The 24,049-nt window shown below is 36.3% G+C and overlaps 1 protein-coding gene across 2 annotated transcripts in view; it reads right to left on the reverse strand.

Annotated features, from left to right (window-relative positions):
• Nucleotides 1–3,816: 3,816 nt before the first annotated feature.
• The window catches only part of LOC145270588 (uncharacterized), a 104,019-nt gene continuing 83,786 nt past the window's right edge, over nt 3,817–24,049 (reverse strand). Inside the window, exons 1-2 of one of the 2 annotated variants that reach the window (XM_080126215.1) lie at nt 19,657–19,772; nt 3,817–8,358 (exon numbers count right to left, since the gene is read on the reverse strand). In XM_080126215.1, the coding sequence (XP_079982341.1) occupies nt 6,819–8,192 (1,374 nt within the window). In that variant the 5' untranslated portion in view covers nt 8,193–8,358; nt 19,657–19,772 and the 3' untranslated portion in view covers nt 3,817–6,818. Of the gene's footprint in view, nt 8,359–19,656; nt 19,773–24,049 lie in introns of those variants that run through there. The other variant, XM_080126216.1, reaches the window with a different exon arrangement.

Here is a 24,049-nt window from a genome sequence, read left to right on the forward strand (position 1 = left end):
TTTTCTGGTACCACCAGCGCCTCTAGGTTAGCGGAGATTCCAGTTTTCGTCCGAATGTTTACGCTGCCCACCCCGCAACATGTGCGCGTCTCTCCACTGATGGTAATTACTCGGACGTTCTTCTTTCTCCAAGTGTGGCAGAGATCTGCACATATGATAGTGCGGGAGCACCCGGAGTCGAGGAGTGCTGAGCGCAGTGTTTCGTTGACATATATCGAAACGATCGGCAGCGTCTCATTTAATTTCTGCGTGGGGAAGAGGTTGACACTGACACCTTGTCCCCGGTTCCGTTTCCCGGGCAGTCTTGAGTTATATGGCCGGCTTCCTTACACCGGTAGCAGTGAACGGCCGTTGGTTGCTGCCGGCAGTTCCTTGCAATATGGCCCTGTCCATTGCATTTGTAGCATATGATTCTGCCACGTGGACCGGGTCCCTGATACGGTTTCTTATCATTTGGTGTGGACCGGGCAGCAGCAATTACCGGTTCCCTCATCTCGGAATAATTCTTCATTACAGTCATGGCCCGATCCATTAGGTCATTAAGGGGCAACGAATCCGCACTTGAGCTGGCTCGTAATAGTCGCTTTGCTTCTGCCAGGAGTCTTGCTAGGAATTTGCATGCTAAGGCCCACTCGGGCAGTCCACCAAACAAGACCGTTAACTTGGTCAGTTCTGCCAAGTATACATCGACCATTTCGCCCGGACGTAGGGTCCTTGCCTCAAGTTGCTCCCAAGCAGTGGTGGGGTCAATCGCAAACGCCTTGAATAGCGCCGCCTTAATTGTCTTGTAGTCCTGTTTGCCCTCATGGCTGAGCTGTTGATACATGGCAAAGGCGCCGCCGGACAAGCGCAGAGGGACAACACGTTCGAAGTTCTTTACGCCAGACAAAACACAATGTAACTCCAACTTTTCCACCCAGTCAAGTACCGGGTTTGATCCATCGAACTCCGGTATTAATTTGAGGTCAATTTTTTCCCCCATTTCGCCGAGATAGCTTAAAGCCGTTTCACAAGTAAGTCGGATTCTACCTTTTTAGGTGACTACGTGTGAAAAGAAAGAAAAGGCTTGAAGTTTTGTTCCAAGTTTTGCAGAAGGGCAGGTCCTGTAGAATCATTAGAAAAGAAAGTCCTGTAAAGTCAGCAGACGAGCAAGTCCCAAAAAATCACACACACACTAAAGTACTCTTAAAGCTGCAGCAGTTCACCGATACGATCACACTGACGTCGATCCTAGAAAAGACCCCCCCATGTTCCAAACACACTCCCTTTATCCTTCCGGTGTTCGTCCTCGGCCAATCAGCAGCCAAAGAACGGTCACGTGGGGCCCAGTGATGATCGCACAATCTACAAGATGAGGACGGCGCCATTTTGGAATTTCTTTCATGTTTCGGCCATGCACGTACGCACACCATAGGAGCGTTCCAAGGTAAGGCATGACGCGCAGACACGTGGGCGCTTCCTCCCTTCATTTTCTTCGACTCTACATAACTATATGTTATGTCTCTCAGTTTTGTTCCTTAAACAGTTATCTCCCTTGGCCGGACATTTTTCTTATAGAGTTTCCCCTGACTCAACCCTGGCAGATTGACCGGTGTTTTGCCTTTTAACTGGCTAGGTTTGTTATCTCTCATTATCCTTCTCTGTTTTAAGTCATCTCTGGTAAGAAACATTATTTTCCCCCTTCTTAAAGACACATTTTACTACCTTAATGTTATTTTTTATTTATTTCATTTTAACTACGAACTTTACACATACAACTCCCCGATTCAGCCCTTTTATAACTTCATTCGGGACTTTTTCTCTTTGTATTCTGAACAATGTTTTTTTTTTCTTTCAGTTTTTTACCGTATCTACCTTCAATAAACCTGTTTATGGGATTTCCTGTCTTCAGAGTTTTGATTGCTAGCACGCGTTTATGCTAACTGTTTAAGGATCGTATGTTTCTAAACAAGCGCATCCTTAGGACAGTAAACGATGAATCACATTTCACTATAAAATTATTCCCAATGAGTTTATTAGGGTGACTAAATTTTATGTGGTGTATGGATGGGAGTGCTATATTTGAGGATTGAAGAAGAAACTTGGCATACTACCTAAGTATACTTTATGGTGGTGATAAATTCCTACCGTCATTTCCAAACCAAGTTGGTTCTTGCAAGAATGTGTTAACTCAAAATATTCATAACCTTCGACAATTGTTTTAAACTAGAAAAATTTCAGTCTAATTGTTATATATTGGAACCGTACCTCCATAACAATCTTGTTAATTCATATACAATTTTGTTAAGTCATGTACATTTAAGCAAGGGTTAGAGTCGTACATGTCAGGATAACCTGTTGACAAACGAAATATGCCGTGCTGCAAGTGGAGGGATTTAAAGTTTCATTCCCTAGATAAACACATAGGATATGCAATTGTCACATGATTTGGCAAAGAAGTATCTTGTGTGTTTGAGGATAGAAGGGAGTTTAATTAGATTTAGTTACAGTGAGGGTCAGGGGTCAACAGTCATAAGAATATGACGGAAAGTGAGGCACAATAATCAAATGGACTATAAAAAAGATCTCGATCGCTCGAAGGCAAAACTCAAGTGAGAAAAAAAGACCGTCTAAAAACCTTTTGTTGAACATTAAAACATTAAGTTTATGAAAATGTTACATTAAGTTAAGAAAACTAAGTCTATATAACTCGTACGTTGGGTAAGACAATCAGATGTCTGCTAATTTTTCCAGGCCAAAATACCCAAAATGTATGCCAAACAATAAGCCTCTCTCGGCACTTGGCTGGATGAGAAAAAGAGGCGAAAATGAATCTTTAATAACTTACATGCATGCCTTCATCTCATGCACATATTCTTACACATAAGCAAGAATCTGAGGAACAGAAATAATTACAACACACAGCTATACACGAACTAAAAAAACAAGGTAAACCAACACACATACACAGTGTCATACACTCACATACATATATTACTTCTATGTGCATTTTATTCACACTATAAACATATTGACTCACACATATCTAAGCTTTGTGATTACTTTGCTTTCTGCATCAAACACGGCTTTTAATAAAGAGCGCTCACTGTTTGTAAAATAACTATTATAACCTTATAAAATTGCAGATGTTTTCCTCGAATTTTCATTTAAAAATTCTGATAATGTTTTAATAAGCCCTTGCTAACTGGTGACCGTAATATTCATTAATGTTAAAATAATTTCCTTTATGATAAAAATGTACACCACAATGTGTTCTTCTTAAACTAATCTAGCAATAGTCAATGAAAAAACACAATTTTGTTAACTTTAGTTAAAATAATAAAAATGTTTATTTTAACATTTTGTTCAATTTATTACATGTTTTCGCTACTTAAACAAAAGAGTTTAAAAATGATTATATCGCTATGCATGGAAGAGGATTTCATAGACATCTGCGCTTCTGATCTCAAACAATGTGCATCGGTGTGATATTTTGCAGGGGGATATTTGCTGATCTGGCCCACCCTCTTGATTTTTATAGTTTACATATATTTCCTGAAAACTGAAGCATCATAAATTCCTGTAAATGTGGATACCGGTTTAACACACCTACAGTGGAGATTGCTTCGGGACAATATGGTAATCGACGCGTTTTTGCTTCTGGAAAGTTGTGAGAAAATCCATCAGATTATTTCGTTTTTGCATAAGTAACAAAAAATTTTAACACAATACCAACACACACATATAATAAGAATATAACACACACACACATAACAAGTATACTAACACACACATATCACAAGAATACCAAAATATGGTTTTTAATTTTTTTCAAAATTTTATCATTTGTGAATAGAACATACTACCAGATGTCAGACATTCACAAAATCTCAAAACAGTACAATTGTGTGTTCGCATGTTTGTCTAAAGCTGATTTCATATAAACAGAAGAGCTACATTACAAAGATATTTTCAGTTTTCCTTATTTTACTTTGTAGGGAAAATTAAAACTTACTTGGCTTGCATGTGTGCATGCTTCAAATGGTCGGTTGTGTAAAAAAATAGAAAGAATGTTTGTCTAAAACTGATTTCATAAAAACTGTTAAGACGTGATCTCAGCATAAAAGTTGAATGTTCTTTCATTTTGAAAATTTACATGAGAAAAAAAATTGTTTATTTAAAGAAAATTTTTAACTAAATTAAAGGATCATATTATTTTTTCTCCTCAGAGATGAGTCACATACATTACGAAAATGTGGCTTTTTAGTTTTTCTTATTTTACTTTGTAGTGAAAATTGAAACTTACTTAGCTAGTATGTATGCATGCTTCAAAGGGTCGGTTGTGTAACAAAACAAATAGGAAGAAAGCCTAAACTCGTTACGCCCAATTGGTTTTATGGGTAACGATCATAACAACGATGCAGAATGTCGCCATTTCTACTCAGAAGAAACAGGTGAATTAAAAAAGACGCATACAGAATAGAGGACGAGTTAAAAGAAAATGTGCTGCGTATGTAGGCCTGTGCAAGTAAACTTAAAATGTAGTGAGTGTTGGAGTTGGACGTTTTGACACCAGAATGTCGAGTTTTGGAGGTTATGTCGGCTTGTGAATGTAATAGTTTTGATAACAGAATATTTACTTTTGGAGTTAATAGTGTTGACAACAAAATGTCGACTTGTGGAGTTAATAGTTTTGAAAACAGAATGTCAAGTTTTGGAGTTAAGAGGGTGTCTTGTGGATTTCGACGTTTTGAAAACAAAGTGTAAAGTTTTGGAGTTGCAAGTTTTCATAACAGAATGTTGAATTTTTTAATTGGAAGTTTTTAAAAACGGGCTGTCGAATTAACCTGATAAGTCGAAGTACTCAGAAATCAAAGGTCTCCTTACCTGGGGATCACACTTGAAAGAGATATATAAATATTTGTATGTTCTCTTCAATTTCTTTTGTACTCAGTATATTTTTGCATATGGCACAACTAATATTCCTTCTATGCAAATCTCTCTTGCACTTGATTCAAAATTTTTTGTCCAATTTAAGTTCCTCCTATAATTATTTGAATACAGATTTTTGAAAGATTACAGTTTCTTTTCTATGTCATACATCAAACCCTGGTATTTCGTTGTATTTTTTCTCACTCTATTGAACCAAATAATATTGGGGACATTAACTTTTAAGGTTGATTCTTTCTCCTTCTTTTTGCATTTTATTAAGTCAGCTTTAATAGCACGTAGTTGTAGGAATTGTGGAGTTATCGTCAATGGTGTATATGTTGTATATAAAACCCTGGCATTTCGTTATATATTATCCTCCATTTTCTCATCATATCTATTCCAAAACATAATATTATTGTCTATGGCAACTTCAATGCACAGTTAGGCAGGTACCAATGCCGAAAATTTGCATAGCATAAAACGTCAAATAAAAGCAGAGGACACATGGGACACTTTATAATAGAAAATGATCTGATCTATGTCAATACACGTTTTCTAAATTAGAGAGAAGGAAAGCAATGGACGTTCACACATAGAGATGGAGGCAATGCTCAACTGGATTACATATTAGAGGAAATGGATTAATAGTTCTAATGCTGTAAAGCATATCACTGAAATGGAGGTATTTCCTAATTAATTACAACAGGGATTAAATAATGTGATGTCTGTAACAAAAATCACGTCACATTGCTAAATCGTATTACGTCACATTTGAAAACATTTAAATATTTCATAAGATACCGTAAAAGCTTTAAGAAATTGTCGTCATTTCAGTTTCAGATACTGGATTTTATAAAGCTGCAGTAGAACCCTGGGAGATAGTGTTTTTTTTTTTTCAGGTAATGATTTTTCCGCCCCTAGTTACGGTATTTGTCCTGTCTTACGGTGTTATTTATGTTATTTGATTATATACATGTGTATTATAGACTGTGCTCTATTTGGTTTATACTGTACTGTATTTTGTTACTAATTTTTAATGCCGTATTTAAGTGTTATACTGTATTTGTTTGTTCCCAGGACTTCCTGCAGCATTCAATATTCCACATTTTACAGATGATGTAGAAATATTTACACAATCCCTTGTATTTCTAGCAAATGCCAAATGGCTCAAACTAATTTCTCTGTTGCACAACCTACACTTGTCATTCTGAAATGATTCATCTTATTAGAAGCATTGGCCACAAAACTTTCCTGATAATTTGTTCAATTTTCTGTAATGAAAGTTCTGGAGTATTTTTTAAAGACACGTTTTCTGGATTTTTGTAGTGGACTTGTTTTCTGATTCTGTCATATTTGTAAGACGGTCTTGTGCAAAATAGTTTGCTATGTGATAGAGGTTGTCCTTCTGGCTTCATGAATCTTGTATACAATTTTGAGGTATGGATTTTGGAAGATCATCAGATATTATTTCCCATGTGTGTTAGAATATGATGCAATAAATAAGACTTCTGTCCAAAGAAACCACGTACTTCTCAAGAATGTTGTTTGTTTCTTTTGTTTTGATTTTCTTATCACTTTGTTTTTCCTGGGGATAGGGCATTTCAAGATAGCCAAACATTCTCCCATTAGTTTAGTTACTCCAACTGAGAGATCTTTTTAAGATTCTAACCATGCCTTTAAGTGCTATTATTTGTATTTCTTTTGCAGATCGTTCACTGGTTATACATATTCGATAGATTTCGAAATTCTTTTTCATTAGCCGGCTTGCTTCTATAATGACGTGTATAATTGATAACGTCTAAAGATTCAAGTTTCTTTTCATAAGTCCTTGGTATTTTGTTATTTTCTCCCTCTCTGCTCTGTTACACTTACTTCAACTAGAGTTGCTATATTCTCCTTGTCCCATATCACTGTATTGTTTCCGTATGTATTTTCATATGACTAAACAAATTTGACTTCTGTGCAAAGGCAGAACCACATATTTCACAGGAATGTGTCTTGTCTCTTGTATGTGTTTTCATATGATGCAACAAATTTGACTTCTGTGCAAAGGCAGAACCACATATTTCACAGGAATGTGCCTTGTCTCTTGTATGTGTTTTCATATGATGCAACAAATTTGACCTGTGTGCAAAAGAGGAACCACATACTTCACAAGAATGTGGTTTTTCTCCCGTATGTGTTTTCATATGAGTCAACAAAGTCGACTTCAATGCAAAAGAAGAACCACATACTTCACAAGAATGTGGTTTGTCTCCTGTATGTGTTTTCATATGAGTAATTAAATTGGACTTCCATCCAAAAGAAGAACCACATACTTCACAAGAATGTGGTTTCTCTCCCGTATGTGTTTTCATATGATTATACAAATTTGACTTCTGTGCAAAGGAAGAACCACATATTTCACAAGAATGTGGCTTGTCTCCCGTATGTGTTTTCATATGACACAATAAATGCGGTTTCTGTGCAAAAGAGGAGCCACATACTTTACAAGAGTATGGTTTCTCACCCGTATGTGTTCTCATATGAGCTAACAAAGTTGACTTCTGTGCAAAAGAGGAACCACATATGTCACAAGAATGTGGTTTTTCGCCCGTATGTGTTTTCATATGAGTCAACAAAGTTGACTTCAATGCAAAAAAAGAACCACATACTTCACAAGAATGTGGTTTCTCTCCTGTATGTGTTTTCATATGAGTCATTAAATTTGACTTCCATGCAAAAGAAGAACCACATACTTCACAAGAATGTGGTTTCTCTCCCGTGTGTGTTCTCATATGCGTTAACAAAGTTGACTTCTTTGCAAAAGAGGAACCACATACGTCACAAGAATGTGGTTTTTCTCCCGTATGTGTTTTTATATGAGTCAACAAAGTTGACTTCAATGCAAAAGAAGAGCCACATACTTCACAAGAATGTGGTTTCTCTCCTGTATGTGTTTTCATATGAGTCATTAAATTTGACTTCAATGCAAAAGAAGAACCACATACTTCACAATAATGTGGTTTCTCTCCTGTATGTGTTTTCATATGAGTCAACAAAGTTGATTTCTGTGCAAAAGAAGAATCACATATTTCACAAGAATGTGGTTTGTCTCCCGTATGTGTTTTCATATGACTCACCAAATATGACTTCCGTGCAAAAGAAAAGCCACATACTTCACAAATATGTGGTTTTTCTCCCGTGTGTGTTTTCATATGACTTAACAAATGTGACATCCGTGCAAATGAATAAGCACATACTTCACAAGAATGAGGTTTGTCGCTCATGTTTGCTCGCATCTAATTTCACAAAAGTTATATGCAATGGATAGTCTGATAAGATACACTAATAAATTTCGACTTTAAATTTATATGAACAAATTATGTTATTATAAACTTGTTTAAATCACCAATGACGTATGGTCCTTCTTTTCCATTAATATATTTGTTTTCATTGTTGCAAATTCTGAAAATATAAAATTAAAAAATACAGTTAATTTAGTTAAATTGTATTGGTTATGTTAATTTTTATAAATATAAATTTCTTGATAATGAAATTCAAATTAAATGAATATAGTTTTGGCATTACAAGCATATGCTGTATTTCTGTGGGCATCGACAATATTACATACCTAATGTGCTTCAAAGTCATATCTTTTTTATTTGTTGGTCAATTTTTAAAAGAATTACATTGATGGAAAACGAATAGAATAAGCATTCCAATGATGTTAATTTATTTTGCTTTTATGCGTTCAATGTTTTTATGCCACAAGTTAAAAATGAAAAACGGTAAAAAATGACGACAGCAAAAAGGGAAACTGTTTTTTCAATGTTTACATTTCATGCATTACATTTGGATACATATGCGCGGGGTTAAATTTGATTGGATATGGCTGAAATTTTATAGGCTATATAAGCATAGGCGTCCATCTCTACTGAACTTTTATTTTTATTTTTATGACCACAGGAAACAAGATGATGACAAGCAAAGTTGATGAGATAAATCGGTTTCATCGATTTTATATAGATAATTGTTTCAGAATTATTTTTATGTATAATATGTAAATATTTGATCATTATTAATTGTACAGAAATTTCTTTAAAATGTTATATGGATAATAGTTTCAGAATTATTTTCATGTAAAATATGTAAATATTTGATCATTATTAATTGTACAGAAATTTCTTTAAAATGTTATCTTTTATAGAAATTCAAATCACTAAAGGATAATCTCGTAATCTGCTAACCATCGTTGTCAGCGTATTAACGAGTTTGTATTCTCTTAAAAATAGAAAACTGTTTTTTCTGCTTTCAAAACGAAAGTAGAAAAAGTTACAGGTTTTTATTCTGAGTTCATCAATTTAAAAAAATTTTCAAATTTGATTTACAAACTGTTGTGGTTGCAAGGTTGAACAATAATTAGTAAGGAAATACAATGAAGACGCAAACAACAAGATAACGCAATAATAAGTGTATTAAAGAAAAGGTATATTTACAATATGTACAAATGACGGTGTCGAGTCAGAGAGTCTTGGTGGGAGGACATGTACGCTCTTCAGCGTCACTTCTTGTGGCATTTGAGTAAGACACACCAAGGCCAACCTAGGCTTGCCATTTATAGTGTTATGTTATTCGCATATGCAAATAAGTGGTTACCACCACAACACCCCCCTCCCAAGATTTGAAGTCACACAGATTTCAATATCTTTTTCTTTTTGGGTTTACCATTAATGGTTCATTCACTTTTCTTTTCCTACCTGATCTTCGGGGTTCAGGTGCATTTTGAGGCGGTTCCAAATTAAAAGATTCGTATATGATATCTATGGTGTCCTCCTCTTCGACTGTTGTCGTATCATCATCATCTTGGATATGATGTTTTTTTATCTGATTTAGGTGCCTTTTATGTATATTCTGTGGACCTTTAATCATGTATGTACAATCACCAATGCGTTTATCCACTACTCCACATTCCCAGTAAGATGTGTTATTTCTGTAGCACTTAAAATATACTCGATCTCCCGAGTTATATTTCTTTCTTCTCGTGTGTGTAGTGTTTCGGATAATTGCCTGCCTTGGCAATAGTTTGTCAAACGCTGATTTTACCTTTCTGGCAAACATTAGATCAGCTGGTGATATGTTTGATGGTGTACTAGGATGTGGTGTAATCCTATATACTTGCAAGAATTGTTGCAAAGCTTTTTCTGTTGGTGTTCCAATGGATTTCTTTAACGCTCGTTTTAGCGTGTCCACGAACCTTTCCGCGAGGCCGTTCGACCTTGGATGATACGGCGGAGTCATGATGTGCTTTACTCGGAACGTGTCGCAAAATTCCTTAAACTCTGTGGATGTGAACTGCGTTTTGTTGTCAGTGACCAGTGTGTCTGGTACACCGAGTCTTGCAAACAACTCATGTAGGAACCCTATTGAGTTGTTCGTTGTTGGATTCCTGCAACGCATTACCTCCGGCCATTTTGTGAAACTATCCACTACAATTAAATAATAGTTTTCACCTACTGGACCAGCGAAGTCCATGTGGATTCTCGACCATGCTTGGTCGGTTTTCGGCCAAGGTTTGTGTACTATAGGTGGAGATTTTGCCGCTAACTGGCATCCTTTACATTTATCAATTGTTGTCGCTATGTCAGTTTCCATGTTACGCCAGTACACGTAGCTTCTCATTAACGACTTTATTCGATTTATCCCCGGATGTCCTGTGTGGAAATCTCTTAACATCCTATTCTGCAATGTTTTGGGTATTACCACTCTCTCGCTGTACAGTAACACATCGTCACATATGGAGAAAACTTCCTGCACCTTTGTGTCCGTTATAATTTTCTCTTTTATGTCCTTTATATATTCGTCTTTCTCGGCTTCCCTTTTAATGTCCGACAAAGTTACGGGTAGTTCCTTAATGATGTTTGCTACCATACTTTTTACTTCAACATTTGTCCGAATTGCTGCAATGACTGATTCTTCCAGATTGTGTTTCTGTGGTATCAGTCTTGACAGTCCATCCGCATGGCAAATCTTTTTTGATGCTAGATGTTGTAGTTGGAAATCGTAATTAAGTAGTATTGTACCCCAGCGCAGCAATCTATTTGCGGTGTATACCGGCAATCCTTTTTTTGATCCATAGATCGTGACTAACGGTTTATGGTCAGTTTCAAGTATGAATTGTCTACCATATAAATATCGGTGAAATTTAGTCATGGCAAAGATTATGCTCAACGCTTCTTTTTCGATTTGTGAATATGCCCATTCGGCTGGTATCAGCGTTCTCGAAGCGTGCACTATTGGTTTTCTAGACCCATCCGGCATAATATGTTGAATGCATGCTCCTAAGCCGTAGGAGCTAGCGTCACTAGCGACGACTATTTTTAAGTTTGTGTCAAAGTGCGTTAAGAATAATTCGGATGTTAGTGCGCTCTTTATTTTGTCAAAAGCGGTTTGACATTCTTGCGTCCAGTTCCACGGTGTATCCTTTTTAAGCAGATTATTTAATGAGGCTCGCAAGTTATGCATTCCTTCAATAAAAGATTGGTAATAATTTGCGAGTCCTAAGAAACTCTGCAAGGTTGTTACATTATCGGGTGCTGGCATATTTTTTATTACCGCAGATCTGTCCGGGTTTGGACGTCGTCCATGTTTATTTATTATGTGTCCAAGATACTTAATCTCGCTCATACAAAAGTCACATTTACTTTCCTTTACTTTAAAGCCGAATTCTTGTATTCGAGTAAATACATGTTTTAAATGTTCCTTATGTTCTTCTAGGGATTTGCTCCTGACAACAATGTCATCCAGGTATGCACATGCGCACTCAATACCACTTAGCATGGTGTCCATCGCTTGCTGAAAGATGGCAGGCGCTACTTTGATGCTAAAAGGCAATCGGTTGTATTTGTATAATCCCTTGTGCATATTGGTGCATAGTATTTTTGAGCAATTCTCCTCGACCGGTATTTGCAAATACGCGTCACTCAAGTCTATCTTGGAGAAGATATTACCCCCATTCAACTTCGTGAATATTTCCTCTGGGCTTGGTAGGGGGTAATGGTGATCTTTTAATAGGGAGTTGACCCCGGTCGAAAAGTCTGCGCACACTCTAACTTCGTCATTCTTTTTCTTTATGTATACGGTGGGGGCGGCCCACTCGCTGTGTTCTATTTTTGATAGAATTCCCGTCTGTTCCAATCTATTTAATTCATTATCAATCTTTTCCAACCCAGCGAACGGAACATTTCGCTTTTTTCTAAAAATTGGGCTGGCGTTTTCTTTGAGTTCAAACAAGGCCTTGAATTTATTGCAGCAACCTAAGTTAGTCGTGAATGCCTCAGGAAATAATTCTTTTAAATCGTCTTTTATATTTACTGTTGTTGGAGAAGAACATTCTAATTTTTTACAGAATGTATTGATTGGCTTATCCCATAGTCCGAATTTCTCAATCAAATCTATTCCAAACAGATTTTCACTATTTTTTAGTACGAATATTTTAAATTTCTTCGAAATCCCTTTCAATTTTATCGGGAGGACAACTTCTCCTTCAAATTTTATACCACCACCAGTTACCGTCCGGGCTGCTTTACTAGTTTTCATCATGGCCGGTTTTCCCAACTTTTTCCACGTATTCAGGTTTATTATAGAAACATCGGAGCCGGAGTCGAGTTGTAACTTTATTGATGTTTTAAATATTTCCACTTTTACGTATTTTCGCCGATCTTTGTCTAATTTTGTCTTTGATTTTGTTTGCTGTACTCTCTTTCTGGTGTAATCTTTATATCTGCAGCAATCGCTTTTGTGTCCCACCTTCTTACAAATGTAGCATTTTTTCTTCTTATAAGGACAATCTGATTCCCAATGCTTTTCTGCACATCTCTTACAGTTATATCTAGGAAGAGGCTTGTTATATTCTCTACTATATTTATGGTTATTATCTTTGGAATATCCCGTTCCATTGCTTTTCTTTGTAAAGTTCTTGGTTGGTGCGTATGGTTTTCTAACTTTTCTTACATATGCCACTCCGGATTCTTCTATATATTTTTAATCCTTTTTTAGTGTAATGGCCCTTTCACAGTCCTCTGCTAGTTTCTGGAGGGTTAAATCTTGCTCAGATACCAGCTTAGACAACACTCGTCTGCGTATTTCTGCATTTTTCGTGGAAACTAACCCTTGAGCGAAGATTAGACATTTAACATCTTCTACCGTTAGTTCTGCAAGCTTAAAATTATCGCAGTTTTTATTGACAACTGATGCGTATGTCAAATAATCTTGGTTGTCCATCTTTCTTAGATTCATGCACAGCCATCTTTTATGAAAAAGAGATATATTTGGATTAAATAATTCTTTTAGTAATTTTACAGCTTCCATGAACTCTAATTCCGCAGTTTTTTTAGGTAATATGTAATCTACGAATTTGCTGTGTTCTGATGTACCCAATTTTCTGAGTAAGAGGCTCACTTTCTGACTATTTGGCCAATTTTTACAGTCCAGTTGAAAAACATCCTCGTATCTTGTGTAGTATGCTTCAAAATTCTTCTCTTCCTCAGGCACATAATGAAATGTGTCCATGCTATTAAAAATAGTTGTATGGGAGAAATTAACACTATCGACATTTTCTCGATTACTCTTTAGTAGTTCCAGTGTTTTAACAAAACGTTCCTCTTGTCTTTCTTCATATTCCAATTGTAGTTTCTTATGCCTTTCCTCCTGTTCCAATTACAGTTTTTTTCTGCTTTAATTGTGCCATTTTCTGCTTTTCTTCTTGTTCCTGCTGCCATTTCAATAATCTGTCCTCTCTCTTTTCCTCGCGATCAGCCTGTGCCTGTATTTGTGTTTGCAAAAACTCGTTTTGTGTAGCTTGTCTGCGTTCATCTCGCTCAGCCTGTGCTTGTAAAAATTGCATGAACATTTTTGATAAGTCTTCCATGTTTTTTTTTTTTTAGTGTGTAGTTAAAAAAAAAATATTGTACCATGTACACTATACACCGGTTTGGGTTACAACAAAAAAGCAAATTGCTGTAAGCTCCTGTTTTCAATAATAATATCGCTGCTTGCAATAATATATTCTTTTTGCGAGTCATGCTGCAAAAAAAAATAAAACAGGTTTATCTGGAATCACGAAATGGAATTGACTTTCCGTTTTTAGGCACTTACTAATAAGTAACTCTTTCCACAAAATAAAAGTTTGGACTTTTTTTTTTTTAATCGAGTCACAATTGAATAAATGTATGCAGTACATTTAGTTCTTTGAGTTTTTTTTCTCTAGTATTTAAGTAATTAAAATACCTCTTAAATTGAGATTACCTTTTTTTTCTGTGACGTTTTACTGTATTATCCGTTATTCAGTGACAACTTCAAGAAAAAAAATCCTTTCCTGGAATTTTAGTTTTAGCTGTGGTATTTCCTTTTAGTACCGACGTCAACCAAAACATTAAAAAAGTCCTTTAGTTGTTGTTTTGTTTACGGAGAACAGTAATTAGAATCCACTGGTGAACTTTTTTCGTAGGTTACTTCCTTGCTTTTCGTAATACGGGTCTGACCTGTCGTTTTTGCGACAGAACAAAGTTCGCTTTTCGTTTGCAAGTTGGTCCTTTAGTAAGATTTGTTGTGTAGCGATAAAACAAAAATTCACTTTTACATTCGTTTGCAAGTCGGATTCCCAGAAAACGGCGTAAATTGTCGCTTTTGCCACGTTAGAGTTTTTTTTTTCACTTGAGTTGAAACTTCTCTTTAGCGTAAAATCCGTTTGCTCGTCAACACTTTGCATTCCTTAAAAAAATGGTCAACCTTTGCGTTGTACATTTTTTTTTTAAATAGTTCTTCGTCAAACTGTTATATTTGATGCTTCATATCTCATCGCCAACTGTTGTGGTTGCAAGGTTGAACAATAATTAGTAAGGAAATACAATGAAGACGCAAACAACAAGAAAACGCAATAATAAGTGTATTAAAGAAAAGGTATATTTACAATATGTACAAATGACGGTGTCGAGTCAGAGAGTCTTGGTGGGAGGACATGTACGCTCTTCGGCGTCACTTCTGGTGGCATTTGAGTAAGACACACCAAGGCCAACCTAGGCTTGTCATTTATAGTGTTATGTTATTCGCATATGCAAATAAGTGGTTGCCACCACAACACAAACAATACTAGTCTGTTGTTGTAACGCTTTTAATACAAATGGGCATATTCTACAGCCAATCCTTTTCTTATTTTCTGGATTTTTACTAACGAATAAAATTAGTAATTTTTTTTTAATGTTAGAATGAGACTTTATTTTTCTATAGTACAATCCTTTCAGCAGATAAATATAAATTAGCAAATTATTATTAAACTAACAATTTCTTGGGTAAATTCGATACACTGCTAATATTTTCCATTATTTGTGACACAGTGGGTTTGCACTGGAAGATGCGAACAGTGACCAAACATGGCATATTATATGTTCCATTTGTTTAACTAACAATTTGTTAAACTAACATAGTTTGAGATTTTGAATTTTTGGTTTATAAGCTGTGCTGATTGCTGCTAGCAATCAACTTCCCTTCTAGCATACACATTAAAAGGACATTTCTCAGGCAAGCTGAGCACATGACAAATGCAGAAATGAAAACATTCATAAAAGGGTTAATGAATGGCAACTCTCTTTCTTTCCTGGTACTGACAACACACTGAATGAGGTTTCTAGTAACTCATTTTCCTGTTTCATTGGCATAGAAATGGCGACAGTCTGCATTGCACAATTGACCATCAGCAATAAAACCATCAGTTTTGCCATTTTAACTTTTCTTTCCTTTATTTTTTGTTACACTACCAACTCTTTGAAGTACACACACACATGCAAGCCAAGTCAGTTACAATTTTCTCTACACAAATTCACAACATCCACTTATGAGAGCCTCATACATAATAACTCTAAACTTTTCATCTATCACATTTAATTGCTTGATTAGTGGAAACATGGATCCATTCTACAATCCTTTTCTTATTTTATACATTTTTACTAACGAATAAAATTAATAAAGTTGCCTTTAATTTTAGAATGAGACTTTGTCTTTCTATACTACAATCATTTCAGCAGATAAATATAAATTAGCAAATTATGGTTAAACCAATAATTTCTCGGGTAAATTCGATACACTGCTGTCAAAAACTTCCAACTTTAAAACTTGAAACTGTTGTCAAAACTTCACACTCCAACACTCGACACTCTTTCAAGTTAACTTTCACATGAGTACATACATAGCACGCCTTTATCCAACTTGTTCATCTGTTTGTTTCACAAATGTTTTCATTCACCCATTTCATTTGCATAGAAATAGTGAGTCTGTGTTGCACAAGTGGCCGTCTGTTAGAGAATAGCAAGGCAGAAGCAGAAAATTGATTGGTCTATCTGTTTATCTAATTATCTATCTGTCTATATAATTACCTATCTAGCGATGAGTTGACAACATGACAACAGAGATTTGAAGTCATTTTCGATGACAGTTTGTGCAAGTTGGATTAGAAACGCTGAGAAAGACAGATGGGATTAAACGTGTCACCCCTGTGAAGGAAAAGTCTCAAAATGGAAGCATAGAAGAAATCCCCAATCCAAAGATATAAAATCCTACACCGTCTTGGGTCCTGTATTGAAGCGTTCCTTTAAACAGATTTCATCACCCCAAGGACGTATGACAAACCTATCATAATTAGCAGAAAAGGGTATGACGTCATGTTATGTTATATATGTATATATGTTGATATGCAAACACACACCGACACCTAGAAGAATCATGGGCATCTACGATAGACATTAAAGATCTGATGACAATAGTCCGTTACACAACAAACACAACATACATAGTAACACGTCAACAATAAAACCAACTTATATTTTAACCTTTCTTTTTTTTTGTTACACAACTAACACTTTGAAGCACACACACATGCTAGCCAAGTAAGTTATGATTTCCTTACACAAATTCATTACATCCACTTATGAAAGAGCCATTAATAATAACTCTGACCGTTTTCATCTATCACATTTAATGTTCAACAAAATACAAAATTGTTTAATTTTCTGTTGTCTTCACTTTTGAAAAACGGAATTAAAGTTAAAGTGTACTATGACAATCCAGTAAGTAAATATGGAATTAACCTTATTGCGAGGAAAAACAAAAACAAATTTTGTAACATGTAAAAAACGCATGTAAAGAAAAAAACATGTTGTGATTTGTTCGTATCATTTGGATTATTTGGACTATTGTTCTCATCTTAAGTGTATTTTTTACAATGTTTGCACAATAAATAACACTCAATTTTGTTTGCATATTCTTAATTTCCTCTTCTTTCTCTTGTTATTATCTTATGGGAAAAGTCCTTTTATCTATGCAGGCAAATAAATCTGTTAGTGTCTCATTATTTGAGATGAAATCTTTTGGGGAGGGGGTAAACCAGAAAGCACTGATGATTTTGCAGTTGAAATCTTTCACATATGCCAGGAAATTATCAGCTTTTTCTCATATTGATCTGAGACATTATGTCTTTTTGGCGACCAATGAAAATAAGATGCTCTATGTCTTAATAGAACTTACAAGAACCTCTACCCCTTGTGACAATTACTAGGTGTTTATCTTCATTGACCTCAAGATGAGGAAGGGAATGAAAATTTTACTTGTTTACAGCCTCCCAGATGATTAACATAGTCAACACTTGAAACATAACCAAATTTCATAAACACATGGCTAGATACACAGGTTCTTTTAATCATAGTCGGAAGAAAAAGAAAAATTCATACAAATAACAAGAGGCGGATAACGGTTCCTTACTAAATTTCCATGGACACAAGGCCACTTTCAGTCATAACCGGAAGAGAAATAAAAGTCCATAACAATCGCAAAGGGGGAGTAAGAGCAGTAGTAATAAATAACAAGAGGAAATAAGCAGCTGAAATAAATTATGAAAAAAAAACAAGAGATATAATACTAAAATTTAGATTAATTGCTGCATATATAATTCAACTATCCAAAAACAAATGTTCTTGTAATATAACGTGCATGATACACATATGTGAAAATCAGCAGCAGCTGTATGATAGCTTACAAACCATAAAACTAACTGGGTTTTGTCATTTTAGCCTTTCTTTTGCTACAGTGCCATGCTAACCAAGTAAGTTATAATTTTCCATACACAAATTCAGAACATCTACTTATGAAATCCCCATTTATGATAACTTTCTTTTCATCTATCACAGTTAATGTCCCCAAAATACAAAATAATTTAATTTTATGTCACCTTTACTTTTCAAAGCAGAATTAAAGTTAAAGTGTACTATCACAATCTGGTCAGTAAATATGGAATTTCCATTATTGCAAGGAACAACAAAAACAAATGTTCAACATGTAAAAAATACATGGAAATAAAATATCACGTGATTTGTTTGTATCATTTGGATTATTTGAACTATTGTTTTCATCTTAAGTGTTATTTTTACAATGTTTGCACAATAAATAACACTCAAGATGAGAACAATAGTCTTAATAATCTAAATAATACAAATAATCATTCCTCATCTAAAAAAAATTTAGAATTGTAATATAATTTGTTTACAAATCATGATTATTTTTTTAATTTAATCAAAGTTATTTGTAAGGTTTGTTGAATGTGTTTTTCAGAAAACTTAAAAAATACAACATAAAAAGTTTCTTTAATTATCAGCATTCTTTAAACATCCGAACAGAAAATTTGATAACTGCAGTTCCAAATAAATTAACAGGAAAACTCTTTGGTATTATTACGTGTGTACACAGTTTCTAATACATCGATCCTTCATATTGAAACCAATCGACTAGAATACAAACACTTAATTTTTAAAAAGGAGAAAACAATAACTGAATGCCAAGAAGTCTAAAAACAACAAAAGCTTAATTCGTGAAATTTGGCTAGAAAAGTCGATGTTTCCAAAATGGGGGTTCGATTTACTATAGGGTTGCATTAGAAACAGAGTACACTTTAAAAATTGTAAATATTGAATTCTTTTTTATATATAATCTGGTAGATTACTGAGTATTAGACTTCGTTGAAAAAAGATAAAATAAAAAAGATGACAATAAAAAAATATACACAGTGGGAGGATATTGCTTCTCTGCGTGCATTTTTTCACTTTAAACATATTAATCAGTGAAAAACATTTAAATTTTTAAAATTTGAAAAAAGAAAAAATTTATATTTTTTTCTTTTTCTTTAGTAAACAATAAATAAAATAATAAATAAAAGAAAAGAAATAATTATAATTATAAGTTGTTTTAGTCCACGTCAAGAATCTTTCCAATCCTCCAAAAAATCTTTATAATTACGATTTTTTAAGGTTTTTCAGGAGTTTAAAAGTGGCGCAGAGAAATACTTTTCATGATATAAAAAAAAATAATTGGGGGGATCACTTGTCATTATAAATTTAATGTAAAATGAGCACCAACTTTATTGCCACCTAGTAAGGCGGGCGTTTTTTGTTTGTTTGTTTGTTGTTGTTGTTGTTTTTTTCTGTCTCAACAAAGACACAGGGACATTAAAAAACAAAAATCAATAAAAATGTGATCAATTCTGTACGTGAACGCGCATACATAATTGACCAACACTGATAACATAAATTACGTATTGCCGTTTTTTATGTTTAAGTCAGTATTGAAAACAAAATCTAATAGATTAGTGACCATTCGATAATAATCCGATGAAAAAAAAAGATGAAAATAAAAAAATACACATGTGCGCCATGTAGTAATACTTACGTTTTTGTTTTATAATCTGTTTTCGATTAACTTGATCTGCTTTTATAAAGGAAACGATTTTTCAAATGTGATTGACTTTACAAACTCAACTTAACATTCAAGATGACGAACGGAAGAACAAGTTCGCAGAAAACAAAATTGAAGAGGAAAAATAAAATAAATTATTTTGAAATAGAGCTGCTGATCTATTTGGTGAATATCACGGATAAAATTAGTATTATTTTATTTAACATCTTAATATTTACATGAGAGAGAACAGATTACAAGTTTCATCTTTATTAATTTTCTAATTCGTTGCCGGTAGTTTTTAAAGCCGCCTTTTCGTATTTTTATTTATTTATTCATTTTAGATTCCTGATTTTTTTTTTAATTATTGTGTTTGAAACATTTAAGTCTAAAGTTAATCTGATGCTTGTACAGTTTACCAAATATATTTAAAATAAAGATATTGGTGAACAATAGTTTATTATATTTTTTTTTTATAGATTTCCTTTTTATTTTTATCATGTTAAATTTCTAATTCGTTGCACGTGCAATTTAATGGCGGAAACAGATAGGTAAACACAGTTTTGAAAGCTTATCATATTTTTAATCGATTTCTGATTATTTTTTTTATCGTGTTTGAAAGATTAAAGCTTAAAGTTAATCGATAATCTTAACTGGTTACTTACCATGGGTGTAATTCGGCTCAAGGAAATAATTTTCCACGAATTCCAATTAAGACAGCAAAACATCGAACCGGAAATGTAAATATAAATTGAAACGTATGCCCCACCCCCAGACTTTTTCTCAGTTTTTTATTATCGAAATTATACGAAACAGAGGTTTATTTTTATTTCATATTTTTGTATCTTTTTTTTTTATCGAAATGAAATTCGTTGTTATTTTCCTTTATTTTGTTTTCTTTTTTTTTTCCAGGCACCGCTCACACACACACACATCTACACAATTCACAAATACGCGGACGCTTGCTACTTTGGTGAGTATTACACTCCCACCTGATCTGATGATCACACAGAATGCACTGCAGGGTTGGTCTCCTAGTCCGCTTAATTCTGCGAAGGGGAACATTCATAGGCTCTGGTTCTGATTCAGGTTCTGATTCAGGTTCAGGTTCAGGTTCTGATTCAGATTCTGGTTCTGGTTTTGTTTCCGCTGTGTCAGATGAACTATGATCATCACTCTTTGGTCTGTTGATTTCGTTCATCAGTAGCTCATCACTTGAAGATTCATTGTTCATCACTATAGGATTCATTGCTCTCCTCTGTAGTCGTATGATGCACCTCAAAAGCCAGGCGAAGGTCATGCACATAGCGAGGGATTCCGTCAACTAGGACCAACTGCTGGCTGATCACCCCAGAGATTTGTCCTTGCTTGAATTTGGTGGTGCACCGGTTTCCAGGGGGTCTCACCCAAACTGGATACCCTACCTCATATTTGGCATGTCTTTTCTGGTTGACTAGTCTAACACAATATGTGTATATGGCATTGGCCGGCGTGGTTGTAGGTAATTTCCTATTCTTTGGCATGACGTGATACTAATACATGGCCTCCATAATGGTACATTACTTTGTGACAGCAATTCCCTTAATGCTACAATGGCTCCTCTCAGCAATACCATTCCATGAGGCACATGAACGCATCGTGGCTGTAGTCGGACGCCCCATTCATCTAACAGCTGCCAAACTTGTTGGTTGCAAAAAGCAGCGTCGTTATCTGTCAAGATCTCTTCTGGCGCACCCTGCTCAAAAAAGATGGATGACAAGATGCGAACAACACTTGCCGAGTCCTGTCTAATCATGTGTCGCCGTACCACAAAACGTGTGGGTCCACAATCGATAAGAGTTAGAAAAGGTTTACCACTGTAATGGGCAATGTCCATCGCCACCCGCTGCCACACTTTCTTGACGTCCAATCGTCCTTTTTGCCATTATTCTGGTACAGGATTGAAGACTGACACACCTCACAGTGCCTGACAATCTGCCTGACATCTGCCTTTGTCACTGCTGAGTTAAAGGTGCCCTTTGCCTTGAAAAATACACTCTCTTGACATCTGGATGTCTGCTCTATGCATGAATCTTCTGTATTTGACATGGGCTAATCGCGCCAATTGCATGCAACTGCCAAGATCAACCAGTGTGCTCCACACCTATCTTCACGGCTCTATACCATCTGTGGGGTACACGGGTTAGTTGGTCGACACGATTACAATGTGATGTTACCAGCATTACACCCACTGTAAACCAGACTCTTCAGCATGTCTAGCCTTTGCCGGATCAACATCTCACTGGCTACCTTAGTGCAGATTCTTGTCCATCCTAAAAGCGTGTCACACACCCAGTGGTAGATGCAGAGAGAATCCATGTACAGGTGCAGTTTCTTCGATTGCCATTGCAGTGCGAGATTTATTCCCCTTACAACAGCGTCCAGCTTAGCTAAGTTGATGTGCTGAGCATCACTCACGACTCGCAGCCAACATGCGTCTTCAAGCACATTCCCTTCTTGCTCTAATGCGACTCCCCATGCCAATGAACTAGCGTCGACCCACACATTTATGTGATCTGCATCAACACGCAATTTTCCACGGACAGGGTCCTCCTTGCTGACTCTCTCCAGGGTCTCAGTTACCATCAGAGTTAGAAGAGCATCGGTCAAGCACATTGTTCCGACCTGTGGTTACCAAATTCGATCTGTGTTTGATGACACCCACAGCTACACGGAGCCAGCCACAGATTGGTAAGTGTCCAACAAGTTTCCCACACCATGATAAAGCAGTCCACCTCATAACAACGTAAGCCATACCTAGAATCCCACTGCCACGCCTCCATTGTAGGGTGCAGTCTTCCTCACAGATGTCTAATCCCAATACGCACGCTCCATTCCTCAGACATTCAGGATTCTTGCACTGCAGACAAAACTGAGCCAATTTTTGCTGACACACGATAGAGATATTATGTCCTCATTGATGTTGCGTCCTTAACAGTCTTTTCTTGAGACAATGTCGCATTTACAATGGTCTTCATGATCTGCAGTGCCACATTCAGAGCAAAGCCAAGTCATTTTAAGCAAATCCTCTGATCCCGAAACCACACTGTCTGGAACGGCCACAGCGTCTCATCTACTCGCACCTGCAAATATGCCTTCTGCAGGTCTAATATCGACACATTGGAGCCCTTCTGGCACCATTCCCTCAGTTTGCTGGCACACACGTCAGCATCGGCAGTGTAAGCCTCAATGTACTAGTTGAGCTCACAATAATCCAGCAATAGTCTTACTTTTGACTTGTTATGCTGGATAATCACCATTGAAGGTATCAGATCCTTGGGCGGACCAAGCTTTTCAGGGTAGGGGATCAACCATCCATTTCTGATCCAGACCTCAAGCTCTTGCTCGTACTCGTCAGGTATAGGGTATTCTGCGATGCCATTCTTTAATTCAGTTGGTGCCCTTCCTTGATCAACTTCCATAACGCAGTTCAGGCTTGCTGGCTATAGTCATAGCCCACCTTAAAGTAAAGGCGATCGATGTGGATTGCAGCACACAGCGGGTTTTTTAAAAAGTGCACGCTCCCGTCTCTTTTGCTGATCACTCCCCATAGTGCCTTGATAGCATTGAATCCCAGCAGTACGTCAAACCCCAGCAAATCCCCTCGCGTCACCAACACATTAATTTCCGTGGCCACACCAGAGTCCATTGGACCTTCACAGTTCTGGCACGACAGCTTGTGTCTCGCTGTCCATTGTGGTGACTTTAATGTTCCTTTTATTCCAGGTCCGAAACAATCTGGCACTCATGATTGTATGTGAGCAGCCAGAGTCGAGAAGAACTGAGCAGGGCACTCGGTTAACATACACAGTTATCGTAGGTTGTGCATCACCTAGATCTTGTCTGGGGAGCAGGGCGGCGCTGACATCCTGCCCCCTGACGCATTTCCTGCACAGTTTTGGGCTGGCTGCCCTATGCCGCCACATTGGAAACAGCACAGTCGCCCCCACCCTTTGTCAGTGTAGCTTCTTGCAAAATGATCTCGCCGACCACAGCGATAACATCTTCGATTAATCGTGGGGCTCAAACTGGGAATCTCCCCGGCCTCCTTCTGGATTGCCTTTGTCGCCATCACAACTGGTTCCCCCAGGTCCTCATCTCTGATGATAGCCCGGGCACATTCCAACAAGTGGTTTATAGGCGTTACGGACACACTGGTAGAGGCTTAACACGGGTGGGAAGGTCAGCAACAAATACACATGCCAATGTCCTCTCCAACACTCCATTGCGGCAAGTTTCTTCAATTCCGCAAAGAAATCATCCACATTTTCTCCCGGCATGAGCTCCTTGGAGGCGAATCTTTCATAAGACGTGCAAGGATCCATTGCAAATGCCTTATACAGCTCAT

This window comes from Euprymna scolopes, chromosome 46 (genome assembly GCF_053919585.1).
Source record: "Euprymna scolopes isolate OS-2025 chromosome 46, ASM5391958v1, whole genome shotgun sequence".
NCBI lineage: Eukaryota > Metazoa > Mollusca > Cephalopoda > Sepiida > Sepiolidae > Euprymna > Euprymna scolopes.